General features: G+C 49.5%; 1 protein-coding gene across 3 annotated transcripts in view; it reads left to right on the forward strand.

Annotated features, from left to right (window-relative positions):
• Positions 1–18,192, forward strand: part of C11H9orf24 (chromosome 11 C9orf24 homolog) — a 28,735-nt gene extending 10,543 nt beyond the window's left edge. For 2 of the 3 annotated variants that reach the window (XM_053408463.1, XM_053408464.1), the window contains exons 2-7: positions 1,544–1,691; positions 4,298–4,410; positions 6,864–6,939; positions 8,973–9,186; positions 11,746–11,835; positions 18,041–18,192. In XM_053408463.1, coding sequence (XP_053264438.1) covers positions 1,544–1,691; positions 4,298–4,410; positions 6,864–6,939; positions 8,973–9,186; positions 11,746–11,835; positions 18,041–18,146 — 747 coding nt within the window. In that variant the 3' untranslated portion in view covers positions 18,147–18,192. The remainder of the gene's footprint in view (positions 1–1,543; positions 1,692–4,297; positions 4,411–6,863; positions 6,940–8,972; positions 9,187–11,745; positions 11,836–18,040) is intronic. The other variant, XM_053408465.1, reaches the window with a different exon arrangement.
• Positions 18,193–18,510: the final 318 nt, after the last annotated feature.

Genomic DNA, 18,510 nt, shown 5'->3' on the forward strand with positions numbered 1-18,510 from the left:
ATCCGTATGCGTTCAACCACTTTGATCAGCTTGTTGAATGGTCTCTTTAAATTTGAAGGTTCATTATTCTTCCGCAAGATGTGTATTTCTTTAAGGGCCATAGCAAATAACGTGACTCAGTTTTACAGTTGTGAAGCAGTGTAGCAGGTGCTGTTAAGTTGTGTTAATTAAGCTGTGTCAGCAATTGGGTATAGTATATCAAGAGCGGGTGGCGCTGTGGGTAAAACCACAGTGCCTAGGACTTGCCGATCACATGGTCGGCGGTTCGAATCCCCGCGGCGGGGTTAGCTCCCGTCTTTCGGTCCCAGCTCCTGCCCACCTAGCAGTTCGAAAGCACCCCTAAGTGCAAGTAGATAAATAGGTACCGCCTTATTGCGGGAAGGTAAACGGCGTTTCCGCGCGCTGCACTGGTGCTGGCTCGCCAGAGCAGCTTCGTCACGCTGGCCACGTGACCCGGAAGTGTCTCCGGACAGCGCTGGCCCCCGGCCTCTTAAGTGAGATGGGCGCACAACCCTAGAGTCGGACACGACTGGCCCGTACGGGCAGGGGTACCTTTACCTTTTTATATCAAGAGCAGCACCTAGTTCTCTCAGTACCCTGGTGGTTGGGTTGGTGGATGGGTCATGCTTAGTGATATATTATAATTAATGTAAAAGGATTTTTTGTTTTCGTTATTAAAACCTAGCTAAAGTTATTTTGTGTTCCTTGTAATGTGTGGTCTCCCCAGCACGCCTTCTGCAGTGCAACTGGTCTGCAAATAGCCAACACAACTGACCTGCCACTGCTAGAGTTGCCTAATAATAATAATAATAATAATAATAATAATAATAATAATAATAATTTTTTATTTATACCACACCCTTCCCGGTTCAAAAACCGGGCTCAGGGCAGCTAACAACAAATTTAAAACACTTAATTGTAAAAGCAGCATAAAATACAGTATAAAAACATGAATAACAATAAAATTCAAAGTTCAGAAATCAATTTAGGGGAAATCCATCTAATAAGCATTAGATGATCCCCAGGGCTAGCTGGCTGAATTGGTCCTACTTGGGCCAGCGAGGAGGCCAGGGGAGAATTAGCTGTGGGGTCTCAGAGAGGGTGATCTTCATAAAAGGGGAGGGGGAGGGAAGAGAAGGGAAATAAAAAATCAGCTTGAATTCAGATTAAAGGCCAGGTGGAATAGTTCTGTCTTACAGGCCCAATGGAAGGAGGTTAAATCCTGAAGGGCCCTAGTCTCATGTGACAGAGCATTCCACCAGGTCGGAGCCATCACTGAGAAGGCCCTGGCCCTGGTGGAGGATAGTCTGACTTCCATAGGGCCCAGGACCTATAAACTATTGTTATTCATGGACCTTAAGGTTATCAGGCTCCTAATAGCCCCTAGCCAATTTGGCTGATGGGCCAGGATGGTTGCGAGTCCAGCAACAACCCCTGGAGAGGTCTTCAGCCCGGCAGGAAGTGAGTTGCCCAGGGCCACCACATCACCAACACCCCCAAACAGGGCAACCGAGAGTTCATGAGTCTTTTTTCTGCCTTGTAGGGCTTGAGCGTGCCCAGAATCGACCACCCGATAGACCAAAACCGCCTGGAGAATATGGTGAAGAAGGCAGTGCAGGAATACACCTATAAGAACTGCATAGACCCAACAGCTTACCGGCCGTACAAATATTGGGTGACCAGGGAGGAAGGTACGTTTCACTTACTTGTGCACAAGGGGTTGCTTCCATAGATATATTTGTTAAATTTTTGGTTTTGCAATTTAGAATATACATTTAAACAACCTTAAAATATCAATGACTTCCCTTCTTCTCTTCCCATGGTTCATTTTGCATGGCGTAAATCTCTGCATATTTTATGTTAACTAAACCGTTCAGTATTCCATTATTACTTCCATCAAAACTTATTTACACTGTTGAATTTATCTTAATGCTGCCGACGTTTTCAAGTGTACACATCTCCCTCCCCCATATATTCAAGAAACATTTTCCAATCTTCTTTAAACGAATGTTCTTCTTGTTCTCTTATTCTGTAAGTTAGATCTGCAAGCTACACATATTCCATCAGTTTAAGTTGCCATTCTTCTTTGGTTGGGACCTCGCTTATTTCCATTTTGGGGCTAACAAAACACGGGCCGCCATAGTGGCATACATAAATAACCCTTTTTGACACCTGGGAAGCTTTTAGGGGTCACTTCCAGCTCTACAATTCTATGATTCTATGACTTATTAAAAAAATATTTATTGATGCTTTTGAATTATGGTGCTGGGGGAGACTCTTGAGAGTCCCATGGACTGCAAGAAGATCAAACCTCTCCATTCTGAAGGAAATCAGCCCTGAGTGCTCACTGGAAGGACAGATCCTGAAGCTGAGGCTCCAAGACTTTGGCCACCTCATGAGAAGAGAAGACTCCCTGGAAAAGACCCTGATATTGGGAAAGATGGAGGGCGCAAGGAGAAGGGGACGACAGAGGACGAGATGGTTGGACAGTGTTCTCGAAGCTACCAGCATGAGTTTGACCAAACTGCGGGAGGCAGTGGAAGACAGGAGTGCCTGGCGTGCTCTGGTCCATGGGGTCACAAAGAGGCGGACGCGACTAAACAACAACAACAGCAATTTCATTTTAAAAAATGTCAAAGCAATTTACAATTATGTATGCATAAAACCATACAGCTGAAATCCATATTTGAAAAGGTTAAAAGCAGGCATTGATTAGGCATACAAGTTACCAGAAAAGAGATTCTGATTTGTAACTTGATCCCATTGGTAATCCAGCCTTGAGGTTTGGAAGGCATGGACTACAGTGCTCTCAGGCTATTCCTGTCCAGGAACGGCCATCATTGGTGAACCAGACAGAGCTGGTAAACCAGCCTGTGATCCCCATTGACTCTTATTCCCAGGCATTTCCTGCCCCTGAGAGTAGAGAGGGAACATGATCTTCTATAGGTTAAGGTAAAGGGACCCCTGACCATTAGGTCCAGTCGTGACCAACTCTGGGGTTGCGGCGCTCATTTCGCTTTATTGGCCGAGGGAGCCAGCGTACAGCTTCCGGGTCATGTGGCCAGCATGACTAAGCCGCTTCTGGCGAACCAGAGCAGCACATGGAAACGCCGTTTACCTTCCTGCCTATTTATCTACTTGCACTTTGACGTGCTTTCGAACTGCTAGGTTGGCAGGAGCTGGGACTGAGCAACGGGAGCTCACCACGTTGTGGGGATTCTAACCGCCGACCTTCTGATCGGCAAGTCCTAGGCTCTGAGGTTTAACCCACAGCACCACCTGCGTCCCATAATTTTCTATAAGATGCATTAAAAAAAGAAAAAGTACCTGCTGAGAGAGGCAGCCGTTTTTACGCACTTAATTTCACATGTTCTAAATCATTCGCCTACATTGGATGTCCCTGTTGAGTTCCAGCATCGTGAGAGAGAGAGAAGTTTTTCTCCATCTGCTCTCTCCATGCAATACAGAATTTTTACACGCTCCTATCACTTAGACAGCATTTTAAAAAGTAAAGACATCACCTTGCCAACAAAGGTCCATATAGTAAAAGCTATGGTTTTCCCAGTAGTGATGTATGGAAGTGAGAGCTGGGCCATAAAGAAGGCTGATCGCCGAAGAATTGATGCTTTTGAATTTTGGTGCTGGAGGAGACTCTTGAGAGTCCCATGGACTGCAAGAAGATCAAACCTCTCCATTCTTAAGGAAATCAGCCCTGAGTGCTCACTGGAAGGACAGATCCTGAAGCTGAGGCTCCAATACTTTGGCCACCTCATGAGAAGAGAAGACTCCCTGGAGAAGACCCTGATGTTGGGAAAGATGGAGGGCACAAGGAGAAGGGGACGACAGAGGACGAGATGGTTGGACAGTGTTCTCGAAGCTATCAGCATGAGTTTGACCAAACTGCGGGAGGCAGTGGAAGACAGGAGTGCCTGGCGTGCTCTGGTCCAGGGGGTCACGAAGAGTTGGACACGACTAAACGACTAAACAACAACAACATCACCTCTTTGCTCTAAACAGAGAAGTCCCAAAAGCTGTGACATTTCCTCCTAGCAGAGTTGCCGAAACCGCTCGATCATTTTGGTGGCCCTTTTGTGACCCTTTCCCAATTCTACAGCATCCATTCTTAGGCGAGGCGACCAGAATTGCTCATGGTATGGCCAGCACAGTGGCGCCATAGATTTGTATAGCAAACGCTTTGGTCTTCAGTGGCACATTCCTTCCTCTTTTTTTGCCCCCTCTGGGCTTTCCATCCTCAACCCTGGTTGCAAAACTCTCCCGTCTCCTTTTTAAATCGCAGAGAGGTTCAACCCAGTCTTCATCGGTGACAACAGGTACGCAACGTGGAGAACGGGGCCCTACAACAGCGCGGCGTGGAATCGATACACCACATACCTTCCACGGATCCCTCGGGTAAGCCTTGCGACTCCGCGGAGATCCGGGGTGGGGTGCAGGTCCGAAAGAAGGCATCCTGCTGTGGACAGGAACTGCCCCTGCACACCTGGTAGCAGAGTGGCAGAGGGCCGGGCTGCAGGGAAACCGCTCTTAAACAAGGTGACTCTTAAGCAAGTAATATCCAAGGCAATCACATAAACAGAAACTCTGGAAGTCACAAGATATGCACTCTTAATGGATTCTCTAGAAAGCATAAAACCAAATAAACACAAGTCTTATAACCACTGACTTATGACCACTGCTCCATAGCAATTGTTGTTATACCGTATTTTTCGCTCCATAAGACGCACCTGTCCATAAGATGCAGCTAGTTTTTAGAGGGGGAATACAAGAAAAAAAAATTACCGTATTTTTCGCCCTATTGGACGCACCGGCCCATAGGACGCACCTAGCTTTCGGGGGGGAAATCAAGGGAAAAAATATGATTTACCCCCCCCCCCCCGCAGCTCTGGGAGCAGCGGACAGCCTGTGCGCTACTCCAAGACCTTCTCCCTGCTTTTGCAGGAGGTGGCGGAATTCCCCCACCTCCCGCAAAAGCTCACAGGGGCCGTGCGCGACTCCTACGGGCTTTTCGACCAGGAGGGAGAAGGGACGGACTCGGCCAGTCTGTCCCTTCTCCCTCCTGGGGGGAAAAGCCCCCAAGAGCGGCGCGCTCTTTAAAGGCTGCGCAGCTCCTATGGGCTTTTCTACGAGGTGGGGGAATTCCCCCACCTCCTAGAAAAGCCAGCAGAAGCCGCGGAGCCCCTTTAAAGAGCGCACGGCTTTTGCCTGCTTTTGCAGGAGGTGGGGGAATTCCCCCATCTCCCGCAAAAGCCCACAGGAGGGTTGGAGAGTAGCGGGAAGGCATCGCTCGCCTTCCCGCTGCCCCCCAATCTCTGGGGCAGGCGATGGGGGAAGCGCTGCTTTCCCCACCACCAGCCTCCAACCCCGGTTGGAGAGTAGCGGGAAGGCGTCGCTCGCCTTCCCGCTGCCCCCCATCCTCTGGGGCTGGCGATGGGGGAAGCGCTGCTTTCCCCACCGCCAGCCTCAAAGAGCAGACTCTCCTGGCTTCAGCGAAAGCAACGTGAAGCCTCCAGAGCGCAGGCTTCGGAGGCTTCGCGTTGCTATCGCTGAAGCCAAGGAGCCTGCATTCGCCCCATAAGACGCACACACATTTTCCCTTCATTTTTGGAGGGGAAAAAGTGCGTCTTATAGGGCGAAAAATACGGTATTTAAAGGGAGCGCTGAGCAGAGCCTGTATGCATCCCAGGCTCTGCTCAGCGCTCCCTTTCACGAGCCGCGCGGAGCGTGTGTGTGGCGCTTGCAAGCTTTTCCCCTCCTCGGGGAAAAGCCCCCAAGAGCCGCACACATGCTCCATGCGGCTCATGAAAGGGAGCGCTGAGCAGAGCCTCCTGCCTGCATTCGCTCCATAAGACACAAACACATTTCCCCTTACTTTTTAGGAGGGGAAATGTGCGTCTTATGGAGCGAAAAATACAGTACTTTTCCATTCACCATATATATGGGTTTATGAAGCAATTCTGTATCCTTCTGCTGCGCTGAAGAAGAATTCCACGAAACAGTGGGTATATCCGGAATCACTGTTCACAACGTCTGTTTGCGAACTACATTGGCAGCGTTGGACGCCATAAACAAAGCTTTACAGCTTGTTTTCACCAGATAAGAATCCGATACATTGCTTCTCTCAGAGACTTGCATAGTCGTCAAAGACTTTCAGAGACTTATAAGACTTATGTTTATTTGGTTTTATGTGTTCTAGAGAATCCCTTAAGAGTGCTTATTTTGCGACTTCCACAGATTCAGAAGTTTTCTGTTTATGTGATTTCATATATTTCATATTATATAAAGAGTTTATATTGATCTCGTATCATTTTATTTGGTCATCGTGTTGCCTTGGATAGTACTGACTATTGTTGGCAACACAGGGGTTAAATTGTTTGGTTACTCTTAAGCAAGGCCAGCTCCACCATCAGACAGAGCCGGGCAGCAGCCTTGGGCGGCAGGTGCTGGTGGTGAGGAATTATAGAGTTGGAAGGGACCCCAGAGGTCCTCTAGTCCACCCCTCTCCTGCAATGCTCCACTAAAGCGTCGCTGACAGATGACCACCAACCTCTGCTTAAAAACCTCCAAGGAAGGAGAGCCCAGACCTTCTAAAGGAGTCTGTCCCACTGTCAAACAGCGTCCCCCAGCTTAAATTTGTGCAGCTGATTCTTCCACCCTAAGCGTAGAACCTTACATCGGTTCCTCGTGAAATTCCTTTCCCCAGTTGGGCCCAGTTCTCCCGCCTCCATGGAGCATCGGGGGTGACACAGGGTCCCGAACTTGAGCATTGCGCTGCATCATGCCAAATGCCTGTGTCCCTGCATAATTCCCAGAGAAATGGGCTCACGCTGTGCAATCTTTCCTTGCAGGAGGCTGGGTTAGAGTCAATCCTTCGCGGGATGCCCATGCAATACCCTCCGAAACCAGAGCGTCTCAACAATTACGGTAACTCCTCTGCAATCTTGCACGTCCTGCCTGGTTTAGGAACATAGTAAAGGTAAAGGGACCCCTGACCATTAGGTCCAGTCATGGCCGACTCTGGGGTTGCGGTGCTCATCTCGCTTTATTGGCCAAGGGAGCCGGCGTACAGCTTCCGGGTCATGTGGCCAGCAGGACTAAGCCGCTTCTGGCGAACCAGAGCAGCGCACGGAAACGCCGTTGACTTTCCTGCCGGAGTGATACCTATTTATCTACTTGCACTTTGACGTGCTTTCAAACTGCTAGGTGGGCAGGAGCAGGGACCGAGCAACAGGAGCTCACCCCGCCGTGGGGATTCGAACCTCTGACCTTCTGATCAGCAAGCCCTAGGCTCTGTGGTTTAACCCACAGCGCCCCCCGCGTCCCTGTTTAGGAACATAGGAACCTGCTTTATACTGAATCAATGCTGTCTGTCTGCACTGATGGACAGAGGCTCTCCAGGGTTTCAGGCAGGAAAACTTTCCTAGCCTTGCCCAGAAAGGTTGGGTATTGAACCCACAACCTTCTGCATACAGAGCTAATAGTCTATGCCTGAGCTATGGCCCTTCCCTTAGTTTTCTCCACATCATCCTGCAGGTTTCTTAGTTACCCATCACTGTCCTTAAAGCCCATCTGATCCAGCATTCTCTCTCCAGTCACCAGATGCTTTGGGGGGGCGGGTCATAAAGACCAGCAGCTCATCTTTTGAGAGTATACTCCCTCTGAACCTGGAGAGTTTAACTGTCTTGGCCTAACAGCCGTCGGCGAGTTTTGTCATCTGTCAGCTTGGATAACAATCCCTTTTAAAGGCACCTGGCTAGCAGCTATCGTCATCACAAGCAATTGTTCTGAATGCCCTTAGTTTAAATTGAGCTGTGATTCCTACATTGTGGGGGGTTGGTCTAGATGGCCAATGGGGTCCCTTCCAATTCTGCAATTCTATGCGCTGCAAGAAAAGCGGCTTCCTTTTCTCTCTTGCCCTGAACCAACTGGTTTACTTGGCTGGCTGGCTGGCTGGCTGGCATCCTGCATCCGAGTGTCCACTTCTCTGTCATCATCATCATCATCATCATCATCATTTGTTATTTGTACCCCGCACACCTGGTTGGGTTTCCCCAGTCACTCTGGGCGGCTTCCAACAAAGATGAAAAATACATTAAAATGTCACACATTAGAAACTTCCCTGAACAAGGCTGCCTTCAGATGTCTTCTAAATGTCAGGTAGTTGTTTATCTCTTTGACATCTGATGGGAGGGCGTTCCACAGGGTGGGTGCCACCACCAAGAAGGCCCTCTGCCTTGTTCCCTGTAACCTCACTTCTTGCAATGAGGGAACTGCCAGAAGGCCCTCGGCGCTGGACCTCAGTGTCCGGGCAGAATGATGGGGGTGGAGACGCTCCTTCAGGTATACCGGGCCGAGGCTGTTTAGGGCTTTAAAGGTCAACACCAACACTTTGAATTGTGCTTAGAAACGTACAGGGAGCCAATGGAGGTCTTTCAAGACCAGTGTTATGTGGTCTCAGCGGCTGCCCCCAGTCACCAGTCTAGCTGCCGCATTCTGGATTAGTTGTAGTTTCCGGGTCACCTTCAAAGGTAGCCCCACATAGAGCGCATTGCAGTAGTCCAAGCAGGAGATAACTAGAGCATGCACCACTCTGGCCAGACAGTCCGCGGGCAGGTAGGGTCTCAGCCTGCATACCAGATGAAGCTGGTAAACAGCTGCCCTGGACACAGAACTGACCTGCGCCTCCATGGACAGCTGTGAGTCCAGAATGACTCCCAGGCTGCGCAACTGGTCCTTCAGGGGCACAGTTATCCCATTCAGGACCAGGGAGTCCTCCACACCTGCCCGCCTCCTGTCCCCCAAGAACAGTCCTTCTGTCTTGTCAGGATTCAGCCTCAATCCTTTAGCCGCCATCCATCCTCCAACCGCCTCCAGGCACTCACACATAAAACTCCCTCCTAGTTTTCCAGGGGCACAAGCTCTCCTCTCTCTCTTTCTTCCCCTCCCATTTTCTTCAGAACGGGAAGTGGTGGTGAACATGTTGAACAGCTTGTCTCGGAAGCAGCTTCCATCCATACAGCACCGTTACACTATCCCGGGAAGGATGCCTTATCAGGGCTACTACAGCCCCTGCACGGGACGCCATTACTGCTTGCGAGGGATGGACTACTACGTCGACGGGGCGCCCACCAACGAGCGACAGATCAGCCAGCTAGTTGAGAAGATTGTAAGGTTCGGAGGGTTTTGCAGACCACACCCCAACTCCTCCCCCTCAGGGCTCTTGTGGGGGGGGCTTGGAAAGGGGGGCATAGAAAAGACTCTGTGCTGGGCCCGGGGGTAACCCATGAAACACAGTCCAGGTCCGGTCCCGAATCCAAGGGTCCCGCAAGGAGTCAGTCCGACAGGGCCAAGGCAGGAAACCAGGCAAGGTCAGGCACAGGATCACAGGCAAGATCTGGCATACAGCAATGTTGCTCCCACAACCTGGGGCAGGGTCCAACAGCCTTTTATCTTTGTCGGGGTAGCGGCCGGTCCTGATCCCCCGGTGACTCACCTCCCTGTCTCACCCAAAGGCGAGCACTCCTCCTGCGAGTACTCAGGTCTCTCCTTCTCTCATACCTGAGTCTCTGCAGCTCAGGAGACGTCGGTGGGTGACTAGACCCAGGGGCCGCCTCAGCCTCCCCTGACCCAACCGGTAGTGGAGCAGCTGTAAGTGATGGCCCAGCTGAAGGCAATGAGGCCATCCTCGCAACTGGAGCCAGGGCAGGATCAGGCCCCTGACTCGGCCCAGGTGGGGTTTGTTGCAGGGGAACCTGTGCAGACTGGGGCTTTTCAGGATCAGGCCCCAGATTAGGTTCAGCTGCCGCCTGAGGCAAAGGATCCGGTGCGGACTGAGACTCCTCTGGCTCCGAGTTCGATCCCAAGTCCCAGGCCATCACAGACTCCACCATAAGCTCCTCATTGGAACATACACACAGGGTGCACACTGCAAGGTGTCCTCATGTGGGGTGGGTTTTAATAGGTAGGAGAGGATAAATGAATTGCGATTCATCCCCCCAGGTGCCCACAGACAGAGCATCAGCTTACTGTACGCATTTAAATGAGAAGCTGAGTTGAAAGTCCCATCCTTAGCAGCAAATTAAAAGCGTATGAATTAGGCTGCAAAGCCTTCTTTTGAACAAGTCCAACTGCGGAGCAAGATGGTTCCCCCTTTTCTTGCCCTGCTTAACAAAGAATCAGATAGCAGGCTGAGAAGTAAGTTTAAAATGGGGTTTACTTACTCATAGCCATGTGCTGGTTGTCAGCAACCGCAGCAGTAAAAACTATGCGGGTAAAATACTTACATTTACAGAAGGAATAGCCTCAGGCATGCATGTGTGTGAGCTGGAGCAGTTAGACAAAATAATAATAATAATTTATTTGTACCCTGCCCATCTGGCTGGGTCTCCCCAGCCACTCTGGGCGGCTTCCAACAAAGATTAAAAATACATTAAAATGTCACACATTAAAAACTTCCCTGAATATGTCTGCTCCGAGCACTGGTCGAAGAGAGGGAGGGAGGGGGGACAGGAAATACTATTATGTTCCTTTCCCCTCCTGTCCTGAGGGGGAAATGACCTCACACAGAGCCCTCTCTACCAATTACATGTCTATGGCTTGAGTCCTCCTATCAGCAACACAGCTCTGTGGTCTTAACTCCTCCTCATGCTAATCTCCCACAAACCCCGTCTCGGGCAAATATAGCAATTGCATGCACAGTTTTATTAAAGCACCTGGAGTCCCATCTTTGACTCAAAGGTTTTCAAAACTCTCTCTCGGTCGAGGTTTGGTGAAGATGCCAGCGGTCATCTCTTTGGCAATACAGTGGTACCTCTGGTTGTGAACGGGACCCGTTCCATCCTCCTACATTTCAATTCTGACACCCCAAAAGCGGGAGCCACTTCCTAGTTCTTTCACCTCCACTTCTTTGCCTAATAATAACAATAATTTATTATTTGTATCCCGCCCATCTGGCTGGGCTTCCCCAGCCGCTCTGGGCGGCTTCCAACAAAGATGAAAAATACATTAAAATGTCACACATTAAAAACTTCCCTGAACAGGGCTGCCTTCAAATGTCTTCTAAATGTCAGGTAGTTGTTTATCTCTTTGACAACTGGTGGGAGGGCGTTCCACAGGGCGGGTGCCACCACCGAGAAGGCCCTCTGCCTGGTTCCCTGTAACCTCACTTCTTGCAATGAGGGAACCGCCAGAAGGCCCTCGGAGCTGGACCTCAGTGTCCGGGCAGAACAATGGGGACGCTCCTTCAGGTCTACTGGGCCAAGGCCGTTTAGGGCTTTAAAGGTCAGCACCAACACTTTGAATTGTGCTCGGAAACGTACTGGGAGCCAATGTAGGTCATTCAGGACCTAAGTATCTTAAGTGGGCAGCAGCCTGGGAGGGAGGGGTCAGTTAGCCATGATTGTGAATTCACCATGATAGTTAAGTGGAACCTCCATGTGTAAAAGCAGTGTACCTCTACTGGGAACCAAAAACAACACACACAACATATTAGGAAATGGTCATCAACTTTGCGCCCTGGCTGTGAGAAGCTGCTGAGCACTCTTGGGCACAGAACACTGGGCTGGTTGGGTCTTGGTCTGATCCTGCAATGTAGCTCTTCTCTAGTGTCCTGCTTTCCCCTCCAAGTTCTTTCCCATGGCTCTAGCTCTGATCCACCTGCTGAGATGCCAGCCAAGGTCTTTCTGCAGCCCTTTAATGGCAACCTCTCTCTTTCCCCCACTGCCATTCCAGGAATTTCCCGTACTACGACCACCACCACGAGATGACTCTTTGTGCACGAATGCCCGACCTGCCGCCTGGTTTCCCGTATATGAACCTTAGGTAAGGAACCCAAACAGGTTTGGTGACGGAAAGGAGCTGGGCTGGGGAAGCGTGGTTGAACACAAGGGATGTGTGTTGCCTGGGGACCGTTCCTGGAGACCAAACCTGGTGAACAGATTTTCCCCAAGGATAGCTTGGTTGCCAGCGAACCAGCTAATAATAATAATAATAATAATAATAATAATAATAATAATAATAATTTTATTTATACCCCGCCCTCCCCGGCCAGAGCCGGGCTCAGGGCGGCTAACACCAATAAAATCACAGTAAAAACATAATAGGGGGAAAGAGGGGGGGGCAATTTAAAATACAGGTTAAAATGCAATTTAAAATGCAGCCTCATTTTAAAATAGCAGATAAATCAAGACCATAAGGGGAGGGAAACATAAGAGTCAGACCGAGTCCAAACCAAAAGCCTGGTGGAACAGCTCTGTCTTGCAGGCCTGCGGCAAGATGTCAAGTCCTGCAGGGCCCTGGTCTCTTGTGACAGAGCGTTCCACCACATCGGGGCCAGTGCTGAAAAGGCCCTGGCCCTAGTTGGGACCAAGCCTTGAGGCTCGGGACCTCCAAAGTGCTGTTATTTGTGGGTGTTAAGGTCCTCCGCGGGGCATATCAGGAGAGGCTGTCCCATAGGTACAAGGGTCCTAGGCCACATAGGGCTTTAAAGGTCAAAACCAGCACCTTAAACCTGACCCTGTACTCCACCTGGAGCCAGTGCAGTTGGTAAAGCACTGGATGAATGTAAGGAGCCTTGCCGTGGCATTCGGCACCCGCTGGAGTTTCTGGGTCAGCTTCAAGGGCAGCCCCACGTAGAGCGAGTTACAATAATCAAGCCTGGAGGTGACCGTTGCATGGATCACTGTGGCCAGATCAGGGTGAGAGACGAAAAATTGCCACCTTTGCTGTGGCTGCAATCTGCGCCTCCTCTAGCAGGCAGCCAGAGGCGGGTTCTGGATAATAGGATCAGTGCCTGTTGGATCAGGCCAAGGGAGACAGGGTTAAGCCATCAGCCTTGGTTGACTGGAACAACTGAAACACAGGTGCTACCGTCTGCTGTGGGATGAGCGCAACCCTGCCTTGGTCCAGCAGGAGAAATGAGGCTGTCACACAAGGGAGGTTTCAAAAGTCACACAGCGGACCTCTGGGCAATGTTTTCAGCACTGGCTCTCTAGTGCGTCTTTCTAGAGAGACAGTGGAGTGCGCCTCCAGGGGTGAAGTCAAACCGCTGCGTCAGCAGCACCAAAGTGACCTTCTCGGGGTGCGAGCTTGGGCAGTGTGTCAGTGGCATCAGGAGGGCAGTGTGCCCTGGGTGCCATGTCTGGGGGGTGACAAGAAGACACCCCGCAGGGGCTCACGGCGGAGCGAGCAGGCATTGCGCCACTGCAGCCGCATGTGGAGGATCCCGCAGCCGGCGAGCAGAGGATCCCAGCGCCAGTGGCAAACCGCTATGTACGTGCGCCCTACATAGCGACGTCTGCCCTGGGTGTTACGATGCCCTCGATCGGCCCTGCAGTGTGTATGGAGGTCCCAGGCTCCCCAGACGACAGGACCCCCTTCTCACCCTCACTGATGAGGGCTTGAGACATTGGCTGCCCTTACCTGGCTTAGCCAGCCAGTCAAAGCTGCTCCCAGGAAATGGACGCTATTTTGTGCCGGCAGCTTCTAGGAGCCACGGGTAAGAGCTGAGTGCAGGGCGAGGACCAAAGGTGGACAGACTATTCCAGAAGTAGCACAACGTGTGTCCACCCACCCCATAGGTAAAGGTAAAGGGACCCCTGACCATTAGGTCCAGTCACGGATGACTCTGGGGTTGCGGCAGTCATCTCGCTTTACTGACTGAGGGAGCCGGCATACAGCTTCCGGGTCATGTGGCCAGCATGACTAAGCCGCTTCTGGCAAACCAGAGCAGCGCATGGAAATGCCATTTACCTTCCTGCTGGAGCAGTACCTATTTATCTACTTGCACTTTGACGTGCTTTCGAACTGCTAGGTTGGCAGGAGCAGGGACCAAGCAACGGGAGCTCACCCCGTCGCGGGGATTCGAACTGCCGACCTAGGCGAGCCACCCGCGTCCCAACATGTAAGAATAGCAAATCCCACTACGGAAGCATCATGTTCTCTGGATGCAGCCCAGTGCTTCTTCAGATAGCCCTATGCCAATTTATAGCGGTACCTATTTATCTACTTGCACTGGCGTGCTTTCGAACTTCTCGGTTAGCAGGAGCTGGGACAGAACAACAGGAGCTCACCCCGTCACAGGGATTCGAACTGCCGACCTTCTGATTGGCAAGCCCAAGGCTCTGTGATTTAACCCACAGCGCCACTCGCGTCCCTCCCCCACCCCATACACCCCTCTAAAAGGTATATCTGAAGAATATCAGAAGATATACTACAGGGACTGACTAAGCCATCCTCCCGCAGCCTAGTGCTTTCCTGATGTTTTGCTCCCACCAGCTGGCTGCGGCTGATGGGAATCGTAATCCGAAACATCTGGAGGGCACCAGACTGGCAAAGGCTGCCGTAGCAATTGCTTCTGTGCGTCTGTGTCTTGGAAATGTGGTGGATTTCTCTGTTTGCCAGGCAGTTGGAGGCTACCTCTCTCTGCCAGTACTGTACAAATAAAGTCTGCTTTTTTTGCTTTCCGAAATCCCTACACTGAGGGCATTTAATTGGGAGCTTCACCATGAAGGCAATGGGGAGGCAGTATGAACAATTTGGCAGGTATGTGTTGAGCAGGCATGTCTCTCAATACCTGGAAGAAAATATATACTGTATTGGCCTGAATATAAGCTGCACTCCCCCCCCCAAATTCCAACCGTGAAAGTGCGGCTTAAATTCGCGACTGTACAAAAATTGGCTTTTACGATACTGCTGCTGAAAAAAATGTTTTATTGCCGATTTGCGAGCTTGAGACTGTTCTCTGGCCATTTACGGGTGTGAGTGGCTGCGGAATTGAAGCAACTGAATTTGTGATTTTAGCAATTGTACGGTAACCTTTGCGGGCTTGCAAGATCCAAGGCTTAATTAGGCTCAGAGTTACAATTCTACCAACCGCAGCGGTTTTCAGCCTGTAACCCATGCATAGGCAAACTCCGGCCCTCCAGATGTTTGCGACTACAATTCCCATCATCCCTAGCTAACTGGACCAGTGGTCAGGGGTGATGGGAATTGTAGTCCCAAACATCTGGAAGGCCTGAGTTTGCCTATGCCTGCTGTAACCCAATTTTAAGGGAGTGGCTTATATTTGGGTATTGTCTTTTTTTCTCCCTTGAATTTTAAAGGTGTGGCTTATTTGTGGGTGCAGCTTATATTCATGCCAATACGGTATGTATCCACCTCTCCTTTTCCCTCCAGGGCCATTGGGGTGCTTTGGTGGTTCCAGATAAAACACCTATATGGATACAGCAGGACCACAACAGCAGTCAGTTGGGGGGCAAAGGGGAACAGCAACCAACTCTCAGCCCCAGGCCTTGGACATTTCCAGGTTTTGGATTCCTGTGATGTTACAGCACTCACGGGAGAAGCCAGATTAGGATAAAGGCCTTGATTAGGATAAAGATTCGTTCTAAAGTTCACAGGATGCATAGATGGTTTGTTTACTGAAGGCACTTCTAACCTGCCCTTTAAGCATAAAACAGGCCAGCAACAAAAGTTAAAAATTAAAAAGAAAAGAGCAGGGAGAAGAAGGCTAGAGGCTGCTGCTCACATTGCCATCTTGACACTTTAACCCCGTTTAACCAAAGATATTTCTCAGTGCACCTTACAGAAATAATCAGTGCTGAGTAGTCCTTCTCCTCCAACTCATACTCTAAAAAGACATGGCAAAAAAGGGAAAAGGGAGGTGAAGAAAGATGCATACATGTACTGTGTCTTGTGGGTCTCCATCCTAAGTTTTTCCTTGGTTGCACTCACAAAGACATAGCACACAAGGAAAAAGGTAGAGGAGGGAAGATATATCTTGTCGAGGTCCACCTTAAGCTTTTTCCTGGTTGCACTCATAATGTTCCCGCTTCCGAGAGGCCCTTCTTATTATTCCTCCTCTCCTGGAGCTCTGCCCTGTGACTTCCCTGTACTAGTCAGTTTGCCTTCCACGTCTTGCAGAGCTTTCAGCGAGATGATTGCAATTGTGGCGTAAATTCTGAGCTTGAATTGGCAGTTTTGAGTGCATGTCTGATTTCAGTATTTGCATTTCCAAAAGTGTAGCAGTAAAATAACAAACCTCCAGGGGCGTGGAAATGCAGAGCGTCAAGAAAGTGATGTCATAGCTTTGCAAAAGCTGAGCTGGTCCAAGTGTGAGCAATTGCCTGGTTAGGGAAAATCAGCTTAACAGCCCCCCCCCCCGCCCCGATGCCTCCTTGGATTCAATGATGGAAGTAAAAAATGAATGTGCCAAAAGAAGCACATTCAAATTGCGCTCGAGAGGAACGCAGATTCCACCCCCACAGATGCAAATCAGTCCTACTTATGGAAAAAGGGAGTGTCTCGTGCAAAATTGCTCTGTTTGTGTGCTGACACCGGTCTGGAATCTGGAATCCTGTGCCAGAAGGAGAGGGGAACAGTCTAGAAGGGCCAGGAAGGAAGGAAGGAAGGAAGGAAGGAAGGAAGGAAGGAGGAAAAGTGGTCCTTCAGAAATGAGTCATGGGCATAATTGGCTCTTTAGGTTGTTTTTACTATCTCAGCCAGCATCGAGGAAATAATGTTGAAGACAACGCAGAAATAGTACTTAACCTCAGTTAAACTTTCATATACAATGGTGCCTTGGTTTACAACCATAATCCGTTCCGGAGGTCCTGTTGTAAACCAAAGCAGGTTGTAACCCAAGACGCGCTTTCGCCAATGGGACTTCCCCCCCCCAAAAAAATTGGTTGTAATTTTAAAAAAATGGGTTGTAATCCAAAAAAAGGGATACGCACTTCCGGGTTTGACGTGGTTGTAATCCAAAACGGTTGTAATCCAAAGCGGTTGCACTGTATACATTAAAAAATACTTCACCAATGTGCTGGCGCAAGGGAGAAAGAGGCGGCTATATGGGCTGTTGTGGTGGACATGCCCAAAGGTAGTAACTTTTGGCCAAGTGCTTAATGATATAAGTAAAATTAGACATTTAATAGGTGAAAACTTGAATGCTTGGTACAAGAGAGCGTGCTTGGCTTATTGCCCTTATGGAAAAATGGGCTCACAAATCACGACTGGCAAGAGGAACAAAGCACAAATAAACCTTTGCGAGAGAAGGGGGCTCTTCATTGGGTTTCCAAAACCTCCAGAAAACCAAAGACCAGTTTCAAAGGTTTATATTAACTTGTGGCTCATCTAATGTGTGTTATAGAGGTTTACTGTTGGTGCTGACCTTTAAAGCCCTAAACGGCCTCGGTCCAGTATACCTGAAGGAGCGTCTCCACCCCCATCATTCTGCCCGGACACTGAGGTCCAGCGCCGAGGGCCTTCTGGCGGTTCCCTCATTGCGAGAAGCAAAGCTACAGGGAACCAGGCAGAGGGCCTTCTCGGTAGTGGCGCCCGCCCTGTGGAACGCCCTTCCAGCAGATGTCAAAGCGATAAACAACTACCTGACATTCAGAAGACATCTTAAGGCAGCCCTGTTCAGGGAAGTTTTTAACGTGTGATATTTTACTGTATTTTTGGTTTTTATGGAAGCCGCCCAGAGTGGCTGGGGAGGCCCAGCCAAATAGGCGGGGTATAAATAATAAATTATTATTATTATTATTATTATTATTATTATTATTATTATTATTATTATAAATCGTGGTGCACATATGGGAATACAGCTTTTCATAATGAATTTTTGTGCGTCTCCAGGGAAATAAAGTTTTTTTAAAAGTTAGTTATAAAATATTTTTTATAAATAAGTAAGTGTGCATCACTACCATCTAAGTACAATAGAGAAAGCTTGGGAGGCTCCTTACTGAAATAGTGTGAGAGAGAAATATGTCTCCATATTTCCTGCATCGCAGGGGATTGGACTAGATGACCCGCGGGATCCCTTTTCTACAATTCTACATGTGGTGAGTGTGCATGTGGTCTGTAGGTATGCTGTATGGGGTTGTGTATCTCATATGTGGCCCATTGAGTTGTGTCTGACCAGCAATGGGACCCATAGGTCAAAAAGACACACACACAATCGCAGTCTGCAAATCAAAGTCATATTCTGCTCCGTGTAAAATCTTTTTTCTTTCTCTCTCCCTGCCAGGTGGGATACAAGCCATTTTAAGAAGGCTGGAGGGGCACAGAGGGACAGCTTTATCATTCATCCTGAATTTGTTTCGGAATCATTCCCCCATCCACCGTGTTGGTAGTAGAGAGTTGAGACAGGCTGCCATTAAAATTGCCGCTGGTGACTAACTGCGCCTCTGTCCCTTCCTTGGCCTCACAGAGTTCCTCCTTTCACTTGTTGTTGTTGTTTAGTCGTTTAATCATGTCCGACTCTTCGTGACCCCATGGACCAGAGCACGCCAGGCACTCCTGTCTTCCACTGCCTCCCGCAGTGTGGTCAAACTCATGTTGGTAGCTTTGAGAACACCGTCCAACCATCTCATCCTCTGTTGTCCCCTTCTCCTTGTGCCCTCCATCTTTCCCAACATCAGGGTCTTTTCCAGGGAGTCTTCTCTTCTCATGAGGTGGCCAAAGTACTGGAGCCTCAGCTAATTTATTATTAGAATG

The sequence above is a fragment of the Podarcis raffonei genome, chromosome 11 (genome assembly GCF_027172205.1).
Source record: "Podarcis raffonei isolate rPodRaf1 chromosome 11, rPodRaf1.pri, whole genome shotgun sequence".
In the NCBI taxonomy this organism is placed as follows: Eukaryota; Metazoa; Chordata; class Lepidosauria; order Squamata; family Lacertidae; genus Podarcis; species Podarcis raffonei.